This window comes from Symsagittifera roscoffensis, chromosome 1 (assembly GCF_963678635.1).
Source record: "Symsagittifera roscoffensis chromosome 1, txSymRosc1.1, whole genome shotgun sequence".
Taxonomy (NCBI): domain Eukaryota; kingdom Metazoa; phylum Xenacoelomorpha; order Acoela; family Convolutidae; genus Symsagittifera; species Symsagittifera roscoffensis.
In genome coordinates this window covers 17137838-17157281 of record NC_087062.1, presented here as the reverse complement: position 1 = coordinate 17157281, position 19444 = coordinate 17137838, and the positions used below count along the sequence as shown (strand labels likewise).

The following is a 19444-nucleotide window of genomic DNA, read 5'->3' as shown; positions in this document are numbered from 1 at the left end:
CCCCTCTATTTGGCTCTGTCAGAAGAAGAATTAGATGAATGTATCCTTCCCAGCAAGCGAGCAGAATAGACTGAAAAGCAAAGCCAGGACTGTCGAGACGATTTCAGAGCAGATGCGGAAAAAAAAATGTTTTCCCCGTACTTGCTGTTCTAAACATAGAAAACATGACAAGAGAGAACCAAGATTGTTCAAAAAGGAGTTCAGATGCACCGAAATAGTATGCCAGTGTACTAAAACCTATTGCTGTTAAGATAGTAAAAGTCAAACGTATAGGTTTAGCAGTAAAGCAATGAACAAACGCGCTTTAGAAGAGTCTGGAGATGGCCCGACGGCAAAGTATCGTCAAGTATTGGATGAGGCAGTGAATTTGAAGTCAACAAATAGATGATTTAAAACGATTAACCATGCAGTCGCAACTTATGATCAAACTAAAAACGGACTGAGCTATTTTATTCTACACGGGAAAATGAATGTGATGGAATACATACTAAACCTCTAAATTTTTAATAGATTATGTAGTCAAATCGTATACGAAGCTGTGAATTAAAACATTTTCTCTGAAATTAACTTTTTTTTCAAAATTTCTTTTTAAACGCTACGTTATATTGTTTTTCGATTAAGAAAATTTTTAGAATCTGGAAAATCAACAAAATCGGACGCCAATTTTTTTTGAAACTTACAATTTTAAACCTTATCATTGTAATACATTGGGAAAGCTATTCCCTATCTTAATACATTGGGAAACCATTTTCTTATCTTAATGAGTTCTTAAAACCCTGCAATGTATTAATACATAAGGAAATCTATACACTATACATGGGAGATTCGCGCGCCGAAAAAACTTACCGTCTGAAACCTGGTAATTAGGAAACCTATTCCCTATCTTAATACATAGGAAATCGACAACCTATCTTTATATATAGGTTGGTGACCGGATGCTCTATTCCCTATCTTAATACATGGCGATCACCACCCCCCCCCCCCCGGATGATTTTGCCCCGACATTTACTACTAATTTTAGCGTTTTTGGGAGCAACGCTATACAGTTCTCTCATCAAAAATTTGCATTCTCTACTTGTCTCTTTAGTTTCTTGGTTAAACCAAAAATAGTTACAAAAAGAAATCGTTTTTGCTTATAAAATTTTCATGGAAAAAAGTTATTTGGTTGATGCAAGAAATTTTAGCGTTTCAATTTGAATCATTCAGCCTGAGTTCCTGTGGTCACAAGGCGCACACTTTTAGCCGATGCCTCGGGAGTCCATTTTGATCCCTTTTCTGACTCTTCAACGCCGTTATTGGTCATGATACTTGAGACCGGAAAGCCGAGGAGCGTGTTCGAAAACAAATCGGCCGAAATTTCTACCGGTAGTCGGGCAAATAAATCCGGGTCTTGTTCGATCGCTTTGAACTCTTTCATCTCAGAAACCGATCCCTCAGGGCTTATTCCGAGCAGAACAGAAATGAACTCGGCTAGGTCCGAATCGTTGAGCTGCTCGCCTCGGTTTTGAAGTATCTCTATGAACTCGTCGCGATCGATTATGTAATGGCCTTTTTGGTCCATGACTCCAAGATGCTCAAAAGATTCGGCAATTAGGTGCGGGTTCAGTCCAAAAGCTGGACGATGATTGACGTACAACTTTATGAAAGTGTTCAGGTCGATGTCAGTTACGTAATTTCCGGTCTCCACGTACTTTGAAAACTTAATTTCATTCAGCATGTCTTCGATTTCCTGTTCGGTTGGGTAAAATCCGAGAGCTCGCATTACAAATGGGATCTCGCTGATCGGAATAGTAACAGAGACATGTCGTTTTTTCATTGTGTTGACCCCTTGTGATCTGACCATTGCGTAATCGAAGTAGTCCTCGAGTTCTTTAAACAGATGACCTTCCCTTCCTCCCTGCATTAGGTCGTAGAAAGGGACTAGGTCTTCGCCGCCTAGCTTAGAACAGGCCTCAATAGCAGGAAAGTGAACCTGGAAAATGGAACAAAGTTAAAAAGTAATTCAACATATATGAAAATGCAATTCCTGAAAGTATAAAAGTGCAAATGTTTTCCCCCTATAATTAAAAAGAGAACATTTGCCTTGCTGGTGGGGAATTATCTGACGCTGAAATTGAAAACTGCCCGGTTAAAAGATCTCTCAAATTTGGCGGTCTATTGATGGAGGGGTGCATGAAACTTGCAGATTGAGGAATTGAAACAAAGTAACGGACGGACAAGACAGTCTCCTTTTAAGCGATTATCTTGCGTTTTTTTATCGTGAATTGGGAATCATTTATTTTGGAATGATGGGGACGAAAAATTTCGGGTAGTTGAAAAAAACCAATGTGATAAAATGGACTATTTTAGAATGGAAGGGTATAGTTTTCCTTATTTATTTCAATATAGTTTTATCAAGCTTTTATATTTCGTGCGCGTTGAAACAATTGAAAACTTCAATTTTTTCTGAAAGTTGTTCATTTACGTGCGTTGTTACAATTAAAAGTGCACATATCAATTGTTTGAAAACTTTTCGCAAGTTTTAGTTATTTGTATGTTTTGTGCATTCACATCTGATTTTAGCTTTATACCTTGGCTCCTTAAATGGGTCTTCGATATGCGGAAGCACCGCCAGTTTGGTCAGCGGCGTCCCGTAAGTCGGCCCGAGAACAGTTTTCCTACACATCTTGGTAGTCGAATTGAACAACTTCAGTTTAAACTGATCGTTCGCTGTAATCAAGAAATCCTCTTTCATAACCGGCGGATACCACGCGAGACTCAAAGGTACCCCGCTTTGCTCGATTTTATTAGTGCTGGCAATTCGGATGTCGTCTTCCGAACTGTTTTCAAGGTCGTACTCGACTAGCACTCTGTCTCTACCGATTGACATAAGTCGTGGAAACTCGCTTTCCAGTGCGACTCCGAACATGATTTCCGTGATCTCTTTGTAGTGCGCTCGGTTTTTGCCGAAGAAAACAAATGGCGCCGAACCTTCGCTAAACTGAGCTTTGTAGACAACCACGCATAAGTCTTTATCTGCAGTCACGAGATATTTAGAATTGTGCGAGAATTTGATATGGGTGATTGACTTTTGCGACATGGCAAAAGGTTGTTTGAGTTCATCAGCCAAGGTCAAAGAATCCATGACCCGAACATTTCCATCGTCAAACCCAAAGGCGATAAAAGTACCTGAGGGGTCATAGGTCAAACATGTCACTAATTGTTTGAATTTCAGCTTAAGATCACACACGACTTTTTTCTTCTCATAGTCCCAGACTTTGATATAACCTGCAAAACTTCCCATGCAAATGTGCGACCTTTTCGGATGCGCTGCCAGTGCGTAGATTGCTTCATCGTGCTCCTGTGAAATCATTACTAGTTCAGTCCCGTCATTTTGAACCTTTCCTACTTTGGCAGTTATGGTGCTGATGATGAAATCTTTAATGGGAAATTTATTCGCTTCAATTGTCGCATCTGTCGGCATTTTGTTGTTCCTGGCTACCGTGAACGGAAACCCTGGACAGTACGCGAACGACACTGAATTAATAGGGCCAATTCTGTCGAAGTCCTGATACCAATTGATCATTCTTAATTGGTTGTCGTAGAACTTAATGCACCCAGCAATATCACCAGTGACTACGTATTGGTCATGGGTTGTCAATACCGTTAAGGCTCGCTCTTGCAGCTTCACAAGTTTGAATGCTTTCAGTTTGTATAGTGCCGAAGGGGTGCTAGCAGCTTGTCGGTCCAGAGCCTTGTCAGGAGCCCAAACAACCATGTTGCCAGCGCTCGTTGCCGTGAACGTCCATTTACTTCCAGGAGCGTGAATAGATTGGCTGAAGGTACCGACAAATCTATTGAAGTCCTTATCGGTCACTTTAGGGTCATGGTAATTCAAGTTTTCAGCACCGTCCCAAAGGTAGAATACGACTTGATCTTGGCTGTTAGATACCAACTGAAATGGATTAGCTGGATTGAACTTGATGAACGTTTGAACATGAGTGTCATGGAGGCTCAGAGTGACACTTGCGGTGGCGCTGACACCACTACGAGATGTCCAATCCCAGATGCTGACAGATTGTGGAGTCGAAGAGCTGACACTAGCTATATACTTGGCATCATTAGTCATCGCAATTGCTGCGACACCTGTGTCATCGCCAGATCCGTCAGCACTCGGATGGGGATCAAAAATGGTCTGAACCGGGATGAAAGTGAAGGTATCCCAAATAATTATGGACGCGAACTTCCCAGAATCGGCAGTCACCAGCCAGCGTTTATCTTCGCTTGTATCCGTGCATGTAATTGCGTGACTGTGGCCTTGAAGTAATGTTTGAGTGTTTTCGTTGAAGTCGTACAAAACAGCAATATTCGAACACGTGTACAAAACCGAATCACGGCCAGGATCATCCGCGTTTAGTTTGTACAGCATGTTTAGAGCTGGGCAATATTTGTTCACCCCGAAGCACCAGTCGAGATTCAAGCAATGATTTAACTGTTTGGCAGTCGGCTTTGAGTTTGCCGACGATCCCCTCTTTTTCTCCGGCTGCTCTTTTTTAACCCGACCTGCCGGTGGAGGCTCAGTAGAAGGACCATCTGTTGTTGTGGACAAATGAGCGTCTGATGAATGACCACCTGCGCGACTTGTTGGCTGGGAGGTTTTCTGACCCTCGCCTTCTGTTCCCATTGTTCCCTCGTTCTGAACAGTCTCTTGCTCTGTTCGCATTTCAGGAAGTTCTTGCGCGTTTGGTCCAACAGGTGCGACGATTGTATCATCCGGTTTTATTTTCCCTTCTGTTTCCACGTCTTGTCCTCCTTCTGGAATCGTTTCAGTTCCCGGTTTCTGGAACTCGGGCACTCTGTCAGATGGAATTTGATCTGTTATGTACTCATCTTCAATATTGTTAGAATCTGCTTCGCCTAGCATCTTGTTAGCCATGCTTTCTCTATCATTGTCTAAGTTTTCTTCTCCCTCTTGACTACTTGCGTCATCTTCCTCGTCGTGAACTTTTGCTACTGTTTCAGCATTTTCATCTCCAGGAGTTTTAGCAGGAATTTCTTCGTTTACTTTGTTGTCTTCGGGCTCTTTCACCTCCTCGACTGTCTCATCGGCCCCAGCATCGTCTTCCGCCTTTTCTTTCGGTGGTTCGTCTTGACCATCTTCTTCAATTTTGTCTCCAGAGTTCTCTTTATTATCTGTTCCCTCCCCCTCCTTGCCCGGCTGAATCTTAAAAAAAATATTGATTTGATGACAGTCCACTTATGTGCATAATTCAACTTAAGTCTATCAGAGCGACCCAAGCCAAAGTTTCGCCTAGTTTCAAAATAGTGCAGGTTTTGGTAAACTAGTGCATCACCTTTAAAAAAAATACCAAGGGTATAGCCGGTTGCTGTGTAAAAAGTTCGTAATTTTGCGAACTGAGAAATCCTCCCAGAAACGAAACGAAGAGTTTTTAAAAACTGTTGTATTCCAATATCTTTTATGGAGGGACTGAATGAGATTATTTTGAAGGAGGAATTCTAGTTAGTGTTCCTGACTATTAACCTGATGAGTTACTTATCGTGTGATTTTTTTTCATGCTTTTTCCACTATCATAATCTTCGCCCCTAGTCATAATCTATCTGAAAAGCAAAACCATTTTTGTTGGAAGAAAATGTTTCCTGGAATTTTATTTTACAAGCAAAGTTATAACCAGAAAGGGCGTAATGATAAATACTCCATCACTACTCTTGTCTTTCTCATAAATCTTTAAAAATGAGCCCAAAAAATTTCAATCGAGGCCATAGTATGTGAAGTGGTAGATTTAATAAAGAAATAAAGTGCTAGATGATTTCATATTTATGCATGCTCTTCACACTGGCGCGCTCATCATTATGCTCGTTTACTTGTACAAAATTTTGAGCGTTTCATCAGATAAAATAAGTTTAACTTATAAGCAAGCGCTTAAAAGGAACCCAGGCTCAAAATTTCGAAAATACTGCGCAACATCGAAACAACTACTCAAACTCGAAATAGAATTAAAACTTTTATTGAATCAAATCATTTGGAAAAAAACATCCGATTTTTTGATGTCGTATATTGTCAGATAGTCGACAGTGTCCGCATGAAAATCATCAAAAAACCAGCAATCAATCAGCACTGGTGCAAAAGTTTGCGAAAAGTATGAAATGCGTTCTCGGATTAGCTATTTTTGAAAGTAACGGAATATTTGTGCTCGGGGACAAATTTCGCCTTAATAATTAGTCATTTTTGTCGGAATTTCTTTATATCATTCAAGAGTTATTGTTGTCCTGAGTTTAGACTTCAAAAGATATTTCACCTGTAATCCTGTTTCATAAAGTTACGAGAGTTTGAATTTTGCAATTTTGGATAATTTGGGACTATTAAAGCGCGATATAATTTGCGCTATGAACGCGTTAACGGAGATTTAATTCGTCTCAGAAATTGTTCCAAATTGGTTAAAAGAAGCTTATTCGCCATAATTGATTTGTTACTAGGAGCAAAATCTTCCATTTTTTACTTTAAATGGCGTGACGGCGTTGAGTTTCACAAGAAATCTCAACAAAAATTTTTTTTATTACATTTATTTTGTTCAGGTTTTTACTGCCCCATAGACCTTAAAAGGCAGTGGGAACAATCAGGGCTTTGCCCTGATACGACCAGTCTTGTTTTCTATTTAACCTGCAACTGTTAAGCAAAATTGAGACTCAATTCGGCTAAATAACAATTTTTAAAAGCAGCATGCGATCCTCGTTAATTTGGTCATTGCTTGTAGACTAAACTGGGTACGCGACAGCTAAGTCAAAAAGTAAAATATATTTTTCAAAGTAGATGTTTTGTAATTTACGCAAGCGTTATTGGCTAAATAAAAGAGCGCCGAAGTACAGGAGTGCCAAAAAATCTTGCCAAAGGGAATTGAAAAAAAGTGCTAACGTTTGAGCCGGGATATGTTGACACTTTCAATTTTAAAAAACGAAAGAAAAAAGAGCAATAACTTCAACGCCATACTGAAAAATTTCAAGCCTATCTAATGTATCAAAAAAACACAGGTGATTTTTGCTTAATTTTAAAACTTAGTATATCAATGTTTTTGAGATAGTATGGGAAAAATTTTGTCACAAGCACAAAAAACAACTAACCGCTCTTTTTCTTCAAAAGTCGGAACAACACACAAATCTTTTTCGAAAATGAACAAAAATTTTAAATGATTTGAAACGAATAAAGAAAAATGCTTGCTCAAGAAAGTGAAAAGTTTGATAAAAAACTTCAGGGCGTACAGCTCTATAAAAACAATGAAAATATACGCAGCAATTTTGAGTGATGCGAGCAGTTTAATTTTGTATTCGAACCTGAAAATCTTCTTTTTGTTACAAATTTTGTAATGAAAGCAACCGAATATTTGGGCTCGGTGTGATTTGTTTCTTCAAACAAATTTTGACATTATAACTAGCCCTTTTTAACTCCAATTTCTTAATCTCAATTTTCGACAATTTTGGTCATTTCTTAATCAGATCGTTTTAACTAGCCATCTTTGACGATTTCCTAATCTTAATTTTTGACGAGTTTGTTCATTTCTTAATCAGACCATTTCTATATTTTGACTGGATTTAATCTATGTTTTGGAAGTGTTTGACTTATGTTTGACTCGTCCGTTTATTGGCTTTGGCAGCGCTCGCGATATGTTTCGACTGTGCTTGACCTATCTTTTGGTTTTGTTCGACGTGCTCGATTGTGCATCGACAGTGATCGACCGTTGTTTTAACTGTGCGCAATCTACATTTTGATGGTTATCGACCTGTTCTTTGGCATATTAAGCTCGTCTATGAGATGGTCAAAACATGCCAATTTTTGGTCGAGCCAGTCGAAATATTCAGATTTTTGGACGAGACGGTCGAAACAAAGTGAGCACCTAGACCCGGGTATTTTGCGTTCAGCTAAAGCATTTTTATCCTGCAAGTTTCTCCAATTTTAGATGGCCTTTTCGGAAAAAATTCGGACAGACAGATTTAAATAAAATGAACAATCAGTGCGTTTCGACGCTTTTTTGCATGCACAATCTGGAGCCGAACAACCTTGAATTTTTGTCAGACCAAATTCAAAATGCGAGATCGTCGATTATCTGATGATTAAGCTAGCCTAATTTTTAAATACTGCTATGAACATCCAGATTTTACTATAAAACATTTCGACGCTTCCGTTGCAATCGCCCTCCATGGTTATAGGTTTTGCGCGAAACTCGGATCAACTTAACAATCCCCCTCCCCCTATTGTAACTACTAAAGAAACTCCACCCCTGTTAATAAAAATGGTAAGTTCGCACAAGAGCATTGTATGTATATTCGGATTTTGCTGCATTCTGATTGGTCGAAATTTTGCTGCAAGTAATCTTTTTAACGTTCTCCTCCCCTTTTTTGAAAGGGGGATTGTTAAGTAGATTCCGTAACTCTGCTTTATGTACTTTCGACGTTATGTTTATTTCAGTTTTATTTTTCATTGATATCTAGACAGTTGCTCTTTTTAATTAATTCTGTACGTCCGAACTTTTTGAACTCTCTCTAGTACGATAGTTGTTAAACCGGGTCTAAGAAAACATGCCGACGGGACTTCCGAAATTTAAACTTTTAAGCACCTCAGAGCACTATTTTTTTTTAACCTGTAAAATGTTGCTTTTCAAAAATTTATAGTCATGTTTAGTCCATAATAAGCGTTATTCATGACAATGCGCCACTTCTGATTGTTTTTGAAATGCATAAATTATAAACATGAAAAATGCCTTCAACCATGTTTTACTTTTCAACTTTCCGAAACATCATTTGGAGGCTTAAATTTTCTGAAAACGCCTATAACTAGTAAAGAAAGATCATGAAATTCAGAATTTTTTCAAAAAAGTTTTCAAATTAATCATATTTCACGACTTTATAAGCAACTATTCGGCTTGAAGTCCCTAATTTTACGATTCGGCTTGAAGTCCCGTCGGCTTGATGTCCGGCACCCGTTAAGACAGCAACCACTTTTGGTGCGATTTAAAGACGACGCGACAAACAAATTCTCCAATACTTTTTCTGAGAAATAGAACTCGACTAAATTCGAACAGTTCAATTTACATGTTTTAACTCTAATAGGTCGTTTTAATGTCTTGTAGTCTTAATGTCTTATCATTTTATTGGTGGCGTCCCTCAGGCTTGAAGGACCGAATGCTTAAAATTAATTTTGACTTACTTTCAGCCAATCAGAATTGAGTATTCAAAATCTCAAAGTAAATCACGAAAATTTCAAAGTAAGAAAATAAATACAGGTCGTTAGTGTTATTATTGACCGATTAGATAACAAGCAGATAAGTTTTCAAGACTGAAAAATTCTTATAATTTTGAAATCATTAGATCTTGAAAATGATGAGAGAATCGTGAAAATTATCTGACAGGAATGCAGTTGTAACCCGCAATTTGTAATATTTTCAATTATTTTCCACTGATTTAATACATTTTCTGTTAATTTTGACTTCGGTTTTGTGAGAAAGGCAGTTAGCCAATAGAAACGCTTAGCGATTTTGATTGGGTGAAATTTTCAAGCATTCGGTCCTTCAAGCATGAGAACCATCTCCGTTTTTTTTATCTAACACCCCTTTAGACATATTTTCGGCCTAAGAAATAAACGTATACATGCAAAAATTTCCTGATATAGTTCAGTTGCTCTATTACTTAATTTTGCTTGTTCCAACATTTGTTTGTTCCTCCTGTTACTGCGGAATTAGCTTTGTTTCCTCTTGCTACGATGTTTAAAGGCTTCCTGGAAGTTTAGAATTGACAATAATTAGATTTGGTTACGTTGCTTAAAGCTTACCTTGGAACCATGTGTAGGCCTTCTGTTGGCGGTCCCGTAAATGATCAGCAAAATGTTTGGTCTAGCTAAGTGCACAAAAAAACCCATTATGTTTAGGGTTTTTCGGCAAAATGCGTCTGTTTACTGTGTGCAAACAAATTACCCGACAATAATTGCATATGTTGAATTTCAGTTTGACTGTAAGTTTCGACTTTCAATTTGTCATTCAAAGTTTTTGTTTATTTTGACTGTTTTTAAATTTTTTTGGCGACTTATTTTTCGACCATGTCGCGAGTAACTTTTTGACCATGTCCCCGACTAATTTTTCGACCAGACCGCGACAAATTTTTGGACCATCGCGACCGAGATCGCTATTGCCAGACTCAGTCCGCAACTATAATTTTTCGAACGTCGCGATCGAGATACGGTGTTTCCATAGTTTGTCCGTGGCTTAAAACCCTGTTCAGACTATGGATTTTGGGTCACGGAATTAAAATTGGCGCGACCGATAAAGTCAAAAAGATAGTCGCGAACATTGACCCTATTACACATGTTTGAACATTATTACGCTAGCAAAACTATATACGTCGGACAAAACGCTTGCTAGGAATAAAGGGTCCTTTCTACTTTCTATCTTAGAAAGTAAATCTAAAATTCGCTGAGAAATATTTTATTAGAAAAGAAGTTAGTATGAATTTACAGCAAGTTGCCTTTTGACTCAATATCAATTTTAACGGTGAGATTAGAGATATTTTTACTGAGAGTAGATATTATTTTAGTGATTGGTTGGAGTGGCTGAGGAGAGTGGTGTTGGTGTTAGAAGAGAAACTGTTGGGAATGAATTCCCGTAGTTTTGAGCTTCTATTTATACTCAGATGGGAAATCGTACCACTTTTCGTATCAAATGAGAAGTTACTTCTTAACTTCGTATTCTCTATTCGTACATTCGTATTTTACGAGAAAAAGGTTTCGTATGCTCGTATTTTACGAGAGGAATCGTTGATATTCGCATTGAATGAGAATAGTCGTTTCAATTCTCAATGCTTAAAACGTTATACGAATTATTCCAATAGCATTTCCCTTCCTTTTGCAAGGGAAAAAAACATATTTCTTTTGTGGTGGCGGCGGCGTCACAATTTGTGAACGCAATAAAATAATTCATGTTTTTGTTTCTATTTGAAATCAGAACATATCCATCCTCCTATTTGGAGAGGAAAAAAACTGAAACTTTCATTTTTATTACTTTCACTTGAATAGTGGGGTAATTGTTGATCGATCGAAGCTTTTTCTTTCAATCTCATAAAGTTGGTTCAATAGTTTGTTGGTATTACAGGTAGCAGATGTTTTTGGAAGCTTCGTATTCTCTATTCGTACATTCGTATTTTACGAGAAGAAGGTTTCGTATGCTCGTATTTTACGAGAGGAATCGTTAATATTCGCATTGAATGAGAATAGTCGTTTCAATTCTCAATGCTTAAAACGTTATACGAATTATTTCAATAGCATTTCCCTTCCTTTTGCAAGGGAAAAAAACATATTTCTTTTGTGGTGGCGGCGGCGTCACAATTTGTGAACGCAATAAAATAATTCATGTTTTTGTTTCTATTTGAAATCAGAACATATCCATCCTCCTATTTGGAGAGGAAAAAACTGAAACTTTCATTTTTGTTACTTTCACTTGAATAGTGGGGTAATTGTTGATCGATCGAAGCTTTTTCTTTCAATATCATAAAGTTGGTTCAATATTTTGTTGGTATTACAGGTAGCAGATGTTTTTGAACAACTGATACTTTGAGTCAGGCTTGAATGAATATAAATACATCAGTTACATTTATAAATCAAAATAGAGTTTACACAACCAAAGGATTTAACTATAAAATTAAATACATCAAAATTATTTGTTTCTCAAAAGTTTGCAGGTTAGTTTAATAATATCATTCCTTGAAAATTCTTTTTCCGAAGTCTCCTTTTGTCCTGAAGTATGTGAAGTGGATGTCCATACGCGTAATAAGGGGAGGACTGGTTCATACAAAGGGGGTATTTTTTTTTATAAAAGTCAAAATTGTTGAGAAAGGAAAAAATTAATAGCTATACTACATAGCTATATAAAACGAAAGAATAAATGTTTAAATGAAAGGATAAAATTTTTACAATTTTCCTTCCAACCGGGCTATAAGTTGGTGATTTTTTGTTTTCAAATTGTGGATTTGCTTTTTCAGCTCCCGGATTTGATGCGTTTCATGGATATGACTGCGCTGAATTTGTTCAGTATAGTCATCTAACTGGAGGGTTTGTAATTTTGCTGTCAGATATTTTGCTGGGACATAGATTTTTTGATAATCAAAAAGGGAATTAGTTATGGAGTACATTTTTTTTATAGGGTGATAGGCTTCTAATTTAAAACGATTGATTAATGGATTCAAAGCACAATTGAGATCCATATCGAAGCCGGTATTGCTGTTAGAATTAATGTATCGTTCCCTTTCTAACTGAATATGTATTTTAGTATTTAATTCAGTGGGGTGTAAGGGCTGTCGCCTAATGGTCATTGGATATTGAGAAGTTGATACCGGCGTATTTGCCGTTAGTATCTTATATGGTCTTACAATCTGGGTCCGTTTTTTAATTTTGGAATTCGAGGGAACCAGGGGTATTTTGAAATCAGGGGGTGAAATTTTTAGGGGTGGTGGCTTTGATGCTGTAGTTATTGGGACAGCTGAATTGGTTTGAAGTAGTGCCTCAACGAAGGATCGTGTTGAGGTTGGCTTTGCAGTGGGTGTTGTAGTAGTAGAAACAGTTGGTTGTTTAGTGAGTGCTGAAATCTGCGAGTCCAGTGGATCAGTTGGTGGCAGGAGTGAGAGAAGGTCCTCAAAATCTCTCAAGTCGTCATCAAGTGATGCGTCCATAATTGAATCAGTTGGTATATCCTAGAACAGTAGAATTTTTTTTATTAGACTGTGTTTTTTGGGTGATCCAAGTTTTGAGTTCTTCTCTCAAAACTTGTTAATTGGATGTGAGGATACATGCGATCCTGGTTTATTTTATCAATTTCCTCTTAAAGAGGAGCTTGCATTTTTTGATCACATTCTTGTTCTATTTTTTCAGTTTGCTCATCTTGAGTGAAAATTGAGGTCACTATGGAAGTGAAAAGTATATTATATGAAGCGGCAAATAATACTTTGCCAAAGTGTAGTGAGTGGCCGGTGATTTTGTGAATATGCATAGCCTTTATTATGAATACTAGGCAATCTAGTATGAATTTCATAAATAGAAAAGAGGTGAAGACTATTCCGCATTTTTCTAAATAGAATTGTACTTTACCGAATATACGGGTGTATTCGTTTTTCCAAAAGTTTGGAGAGATGAGATAGTCCAAATAGATTGTTTGAGAAAAGCTTAGTGGGCTATATGAGTCCGTGAAAAGAAATTTTTTAGCATTTAGAAAGGACCTGGATACTTTTTGCACTATTCCTTTCATCTCTGAATTATCGGAAATCATATTCCAGAATTTTGGCATTTGAGCATAAGTGTAGATTGAAGCGCCTTGGCTAGAGGCTAAAAAATGCTTAATCTTTTGAATTATTTCTTTTGGTTTAAATAGATATGTTCCTGTAACCCTTGTAATTTGAGGGGTTAATTCAATCCAGGAAATATCATCATCAACATCTAGTTGAAAGAGATTTGAATGTTTGTCAGAGCATTCTTGTAGATCTGCCGACTGAAACGTTTGTCGCGTAATTGGATCAACAAATCGAACATTTTCCTTATACATAATGGGAATGCGATTATAGCATTCATCCATTAATTGCAAAGGTGAATAGAATTTCGGACAATGGTAGAGCCAGGCAACATTGCCATTGGTCTCTAAGAACATAGAGCGGTTCTGAGTTAAAATATAGCCAGCCAAACGTGGGCTTTCAAGTGAAAGCATTAAAGTATTCAATATTGAGGAGCGTTCTAGCTCACATTGATTTTGCAGAAGGGCTAACTCGGCCGTTCTGAGCATGTAGAAGCTATAAAAAAGGTTATAGTCCAATTTGGTTCCTATATGAGCTTCGTAGTCAATTTGATGAGTTGAAAATTTGAGTGGTGGCAAATCATCACTTGTTGTGAGAAAAGTAGAATTTGGTTGGCCGGCATTATGAATAGTTCCCGTTTCTGGGGTTGGCTTAACTTGGATTCCAGTATCCATATTGAAACCGTCAGTGTATGCAATAAAAAGTGAATCATATGCAGTTGGATACACTAGTCTGGGATGACCACAAAGAGATTGCGGTTTATTCATCACCTCTAGCATAAATTTTTGAGAATCACTTGTATGGGTAGAATGAATAGACGGGCTAGAATCGCCTTTAATTATATAGTATGATTCTTCGTTTTGAATCATTTTAGCCGGAAATCTGTTTAAAACAGTGAAAACGCAATTGTTGGGTTCTTCCCAAGTATAAGCAAAAGCGTCTAAGGATGTTGTTTCACATCCATTTGTAGACACTGGACAGGGCAAAGGAATGTTTTGCCAATTATTGACTGTTCCATCTTTGAGGTTAACAGTCAGAGTTACATTTTGCATGTAAGTTTCAAAAGTGTCCAATTTAATCCAAGAACGGCCATCACATTCGTTATGATGTTTGCCAGCATGGGCATTAGTTATTGTTTTAACATTAAATTTGAAAGGAATATTTCCAATACTAGCATAGCCTAGGTTAAGATAGCCTCTGTCGGCGGCCGATTTACATTGATCGGCAGATAAATGGAGATCAGTAGTGATCATATTTTGTCGAGCGTCGATACCATTCGAATCAAAAGAATCGCAGAACCAACGCCTTGATTGGTGTTTGATTCGACACATTGTCGCATTTACTTTTGTGCGATAATGTCTCTGATATAGAGTAACATAAGCGGGTTACTTTAATATTTTCTGGTTGGACTTTGCAAGGTGCTACTTTATTTAGAGAGAACATTTTGTTAGAAGTCATTAGTTGACAATCAAAATGAGCAACCCGATGATTATTTGCAGTATTTGTTTATAATTGTTCTTTCGGATCAAATGCTGAGGTTTGATTCGAAAGTATTATTAGAGTTAAAAGACCAACCAAATAAATTTTTTGCAAATTTATTTTTTGGTGTTGAATGATAGCAAAAGAATTTTTAAAAGTACTCACTTTAAGCATTTCCTCGAGAGTGGTTAGAACAAGATCTTAGTCCATTAGTTCACCTTCCTCTAGTTCACTATTTGGATTTGTCATTTTGTGGATTTTTTGTGATGGGAAATCTGAGTTAGATTTCAATTTTTGTTGAGGAATTCAGCAGATTTATTTTTGGAGAGAGAGGAGGTTTTGAATGCAAGATGTGGAATTGAGCAAGAATGAAAACAACTGTATATCAGTTAGTTTTTAAAGGCTGTTTTTGGTTCTAAGCTCTGATTGGCCGTTGTTATTCGGCGTCTTTCGGAAGTGACTCTTTTTAGGTCGTAACTCCTTCGCCATTCGTTTTGTAATGTTGTGGTTTTTTTCACTCTGGTTTAATGTCGTGGTTTTTCCACTTAGTTTTGATTTGTTGAGATTTAGCAGTGAAATGATTTTTATTCGTTTATGCTGATGTTAAATTTTAACAACTGCATTTCCCTTCCCTATTGGAGGAGGAAAATGAAAAAAAAAACATCTCTTCATAAAAGAGGACTAAAAGCAACATTATTTGTTTGCTTTCCGTTCAGTTTTAACTATCTGTATTTTATCCTCAAAAAAAATTTTTCTTCGTCCAGAAAGAATTTTATCGATCCTGAAGATAATCTGGTGGACTTCCCGGAGAAGTTTTTGAACTTACGGGATGAGCTAAATTTCAAACATGAAGCCTTGCTGGAGGACAAGGAAGTCGAGAGAAGGGTGGCAATCTACGACGGGATAGTAGAGAAAGGGGCAAACTTAACGCGTATGGAATTTATGATATTTATGGAACGGAGTTATATCTTTAATTATCCGGTACTGAATGCCGAGGAATTATTTGAGCTGGGCTCCTTTCAGAGTAGGTTCCTCGCCAAGAAACTATGGAGCCCATGGAGTGGAGTCAATGCGGTTTCACAAGAAACAATGGACTTTTTGTCCTTATTCTTTGGAGAGGATGTAAGTTTGTTTTACAATACACCCAATTTTTAAAAAATATATATAAAAAAATTTTTTTTATTCAAGTGGCATGGCAACATAGAAATCGTCGTATATAAATTTGTTTTAGTTTCAAGAAGAATTATTGACGATAAATATTTAAAAAATTGTAGAAAAACCACACACTTTGAATTTTCGTTCTCGAAATAATCATCTTTTTAGCCCACGGTGAGTCGCCAAGTTGGATCTCTCAACTGTTCTTTTTCCTATCCATCTAATCTCCAACGCCACGATTCTCTCATATCAGCTTCAGCTCCTGCCTCTTCACCTACACAGTTTTTCTTCTAGCTCACCACGCATGGACTCACCACATGATTTTTCGCAACCACCAGCTCAACCCATAACTCCCCATACACATGTTGACTCTACATCCGCTTCCTAGCACACTGAAGCTACTCCAATCTTTCCCCTCTTTCAAGAAATGCGCCCGATGTACCTTGCCTTATCACAGACCCCCAGTTAGAACATGATTTATTCGGTTTTATTACTCACCAACAGCAAATTCACAACGGCACTATTTCGGTAACTACTCATCAGCTAACTCACTCTTTTCAGCCTCTGAATCATCCATCCCCGCTGTCGATATAGCCACTACACGCGCACAGAGAAACTTTATTAAACGAAGACACTCAAATGGAACACCACAATTCTATTTTAACTGCCCATCATCAGCACAACTTCTCCACTATCACCCACAACAAATTAATGCGCCGGATTTTTAATTGAAAGCCTTCCTTTTTTCCCTCGATATACTTACTACAATGGAGAAAGCCATCCCAACAAGCCCAATATGTAAATGAACACTTTCCCTAAACTTTACTGAACTTCCTATTATAACTTCACTGACCCACTAAAAGTACCAGTAAGGAAAAACGCCGATGATGATGAGCTTTGCAATTCAACTATTCACCAACTAACTAACACACTTAACCTGAATTAATTCAGAACCGCAGGCTTAAATCAAAAACTCAACCGATTCATTGCACAAAAAGCTTATCGACTCTTTATGAACCGTTATGGTCACACTGTCATCCAAAATATGGAAGATTCATCATACGACACTGACCCTAACATCAACTCACATTATAGTGAAAAAATTCTTACCAAATCAGAATAAAATTTCCACCGCGACAACACAAACAAGAAATTCGATCACATCATCGACTGCGCACTAACAAACACTAAAGTTAATGAACCATTCTTCAACAAAATCGATCATTTTGCACTGACACTTAACTTTCTCACACGAAAAGAAAAGGAGCTAGTAACTGCTCACATGAAGTTATGTTGAAACCTAAACTGACCCACACTTACACTTATTAAAAATTCATCCAACGACACTACCTTCACAATTCACCATCTTGCAATTACCACCATCGCTTAATGTTCATTAATTCTTAATACACATCATCCTATTTCAAAAATTTCACATATTGTATAAAGTCCATTAACCTACATAACATCCTCCGTAACTATGACCCTGTAAAACAAATGTATATCTTTTGTCCCCTTACTAAAAACTTCCCACTTGAAGGCTCCCGCCGCTTCCTCATCCCGCACAAGTACATAAAACTAATCGAAAATTGCACTACTAGAAAACATACACAACATAAAATTCAACCATAAACTCTATAACCCCATGAAAGTTTCCAACCACGAGTTTTCAGCTGTCACAGAAGAAGTCAAAATCATCTGGGCGCTTGAATTTTTTTGGCCACTGCTTCGCACTAAAAACGTAACCCACATATTTGCTAAGCTTTTAATAACTTCCGACACCTTTAAGACTAACTTGCTTTATGGATTTTACCCCGATCCAGGTTCCTGGTAAATATGAACTTTTAATATCGCTTATTTCAATAAATAAATCACTCTTCATTTTTACAGATCTGTTTTAACTTTTCGATTAGGATCTCACCAGTTATTCATCTAAAAGAATAAAATGAAAAGAGAAATCAGACTCTAGTTAAACTTTCATTTTTAACCTACCTATGTATCAGAAATTGTATCAGAGAATTAAACATTTTAAAAGAGCAACAAATTGATGAAAATTCGTAAAAATCAAATATGAAGCAGTAAATGAAAAATGACAAGGAAATTAATCAAAACTTACCTTTTTCTGTCTGCTTCTTTTATAAAAATTGAATATTTGTAATTCACTTGCCCATATTTGACGCACTGTTTCCAAACAAAGTGAGTCACTAGCCTACGTAGAAAGGTTTAATAAAAAAATTTCAAGTTTTGGAAATTAACTGATAAAAAGTTCAACTTGTTTTCACGGGTTTGAAAACTTCTCTTCACCCGACTGGAAGGAATTATACATAAGCTTAAGCTAACTAACGCAGCTTATTATTGCCACAAAACCAACCGCATAATTGAGAAAACTTTATTGAACCATCCCAGATTGAACCCGGATAAAACCTGGATAAATTATTCGTTTGAACCTCGAATGAACGTTTTTTAAAACCAATTGAAACACAAAATTACTAAAATAACCACAAAAAAAAACAAAACACTTTGTTTATAAAAAGAAAACAACCAAGGAGCAAAAGAGAAAAACACTTGATAAAAAAGAACAAAAATTTGAACACGAAAAGAGACCCTGCTCAACGAGACCGTTACAATTATACTTCTCTGGTCTCGCCCACTAGAATGGCGTCGCTCGCAGTTTATGTCCACACATGCCAAGATGCCGACCCTCAACTTACAAATAAATTTTGTAAAACGTCTTTTTGAGCACAAGAAACGAGCAGCAAAAGGACCAACTCAATGTGGAACTCAATACGAATCCTAGTGTCTTGGCGCTTCACACAGAGAAGTCAAGGCCTATCTCGCTATTCGATGAATAGTTGAAATTGCACGTAGTCTCGCTCTACTTAATGATACCGATACACCATTGTATGAACTCTGCAAACTTGACCAGATGTCTCAATTCAATTACGATACCCGAAACCCAGTTAAGACATGTGAGCAACTGTACTTCTTCTCTCTCCATGCAGACAACTACTCCACATCACGAGCAACTATTTTTTTCTCTTCATTCACGCAACCACTGCTTCAACAAATTTACTCCCAAGAATCAAGAAACTACTCCATCCAGCCTTCACAAAGAACATACTTGAAAATTAAAAAAATCTCTAAACGCCGCATGGGTGAAACCAGTTTAAAACTAGTATTGATATTCAATTATATTATTGATAAAACTATCTCCTGAGACAAAATCCATAAGACTAAATCTGGTGAGACTTGGGAGATATAAGAGTAAGAGTAATATTGGTATAAGACTAAGAAGTTGCGCGAATCTATAAGGCCGAAAATAAGATACCGTGACGAACAGACTTTGTACCTTATCTGAATTTACTCTATGAGTGAGCCACCCCGGACATAAACTCACCTCCTTCCCTCGAGAAAAAGTTGAAATTAGCTCATGATGTCGCAGATCTTTTCACCGGATTCCACAAGAGGCAATATGGCGACCGTTCAGCCAGTTTTA

General features: G+C 37.3%; 1 protein-coding gene across 1 annotated transcript; it reads right to left on the bottom strand.

The window, feature by feature from the left end:
- Nucleotides 1–1184: 1184 nt before the first annotated feature.
- LOC134849932 (cilia- and flagella-associated protein 251-like) lies at nucleotides 1185–9904 on the bottom strand. Its single transcript, XM_063866556.1, has 3 exons — nucleotides 9818–9904; nucleotides 2564–5203; nucleotides 1185–1972 (listed from the first exon to the last, which is right to left on the bottom strand). The coding sequence occupies exons 1-3, from the start codon at nucleotides 9902–9904 to the stop codon at nucleotides 1199–1201; spliced, it is 3501 nt and encodes a 1166-aa protein (XP_063722626.1). The 3' UTR covers nucleotides 1185–1198.
- Between the last annotated feature and the right edge of the window lie 9540 nt (nucleotides 9905–19444).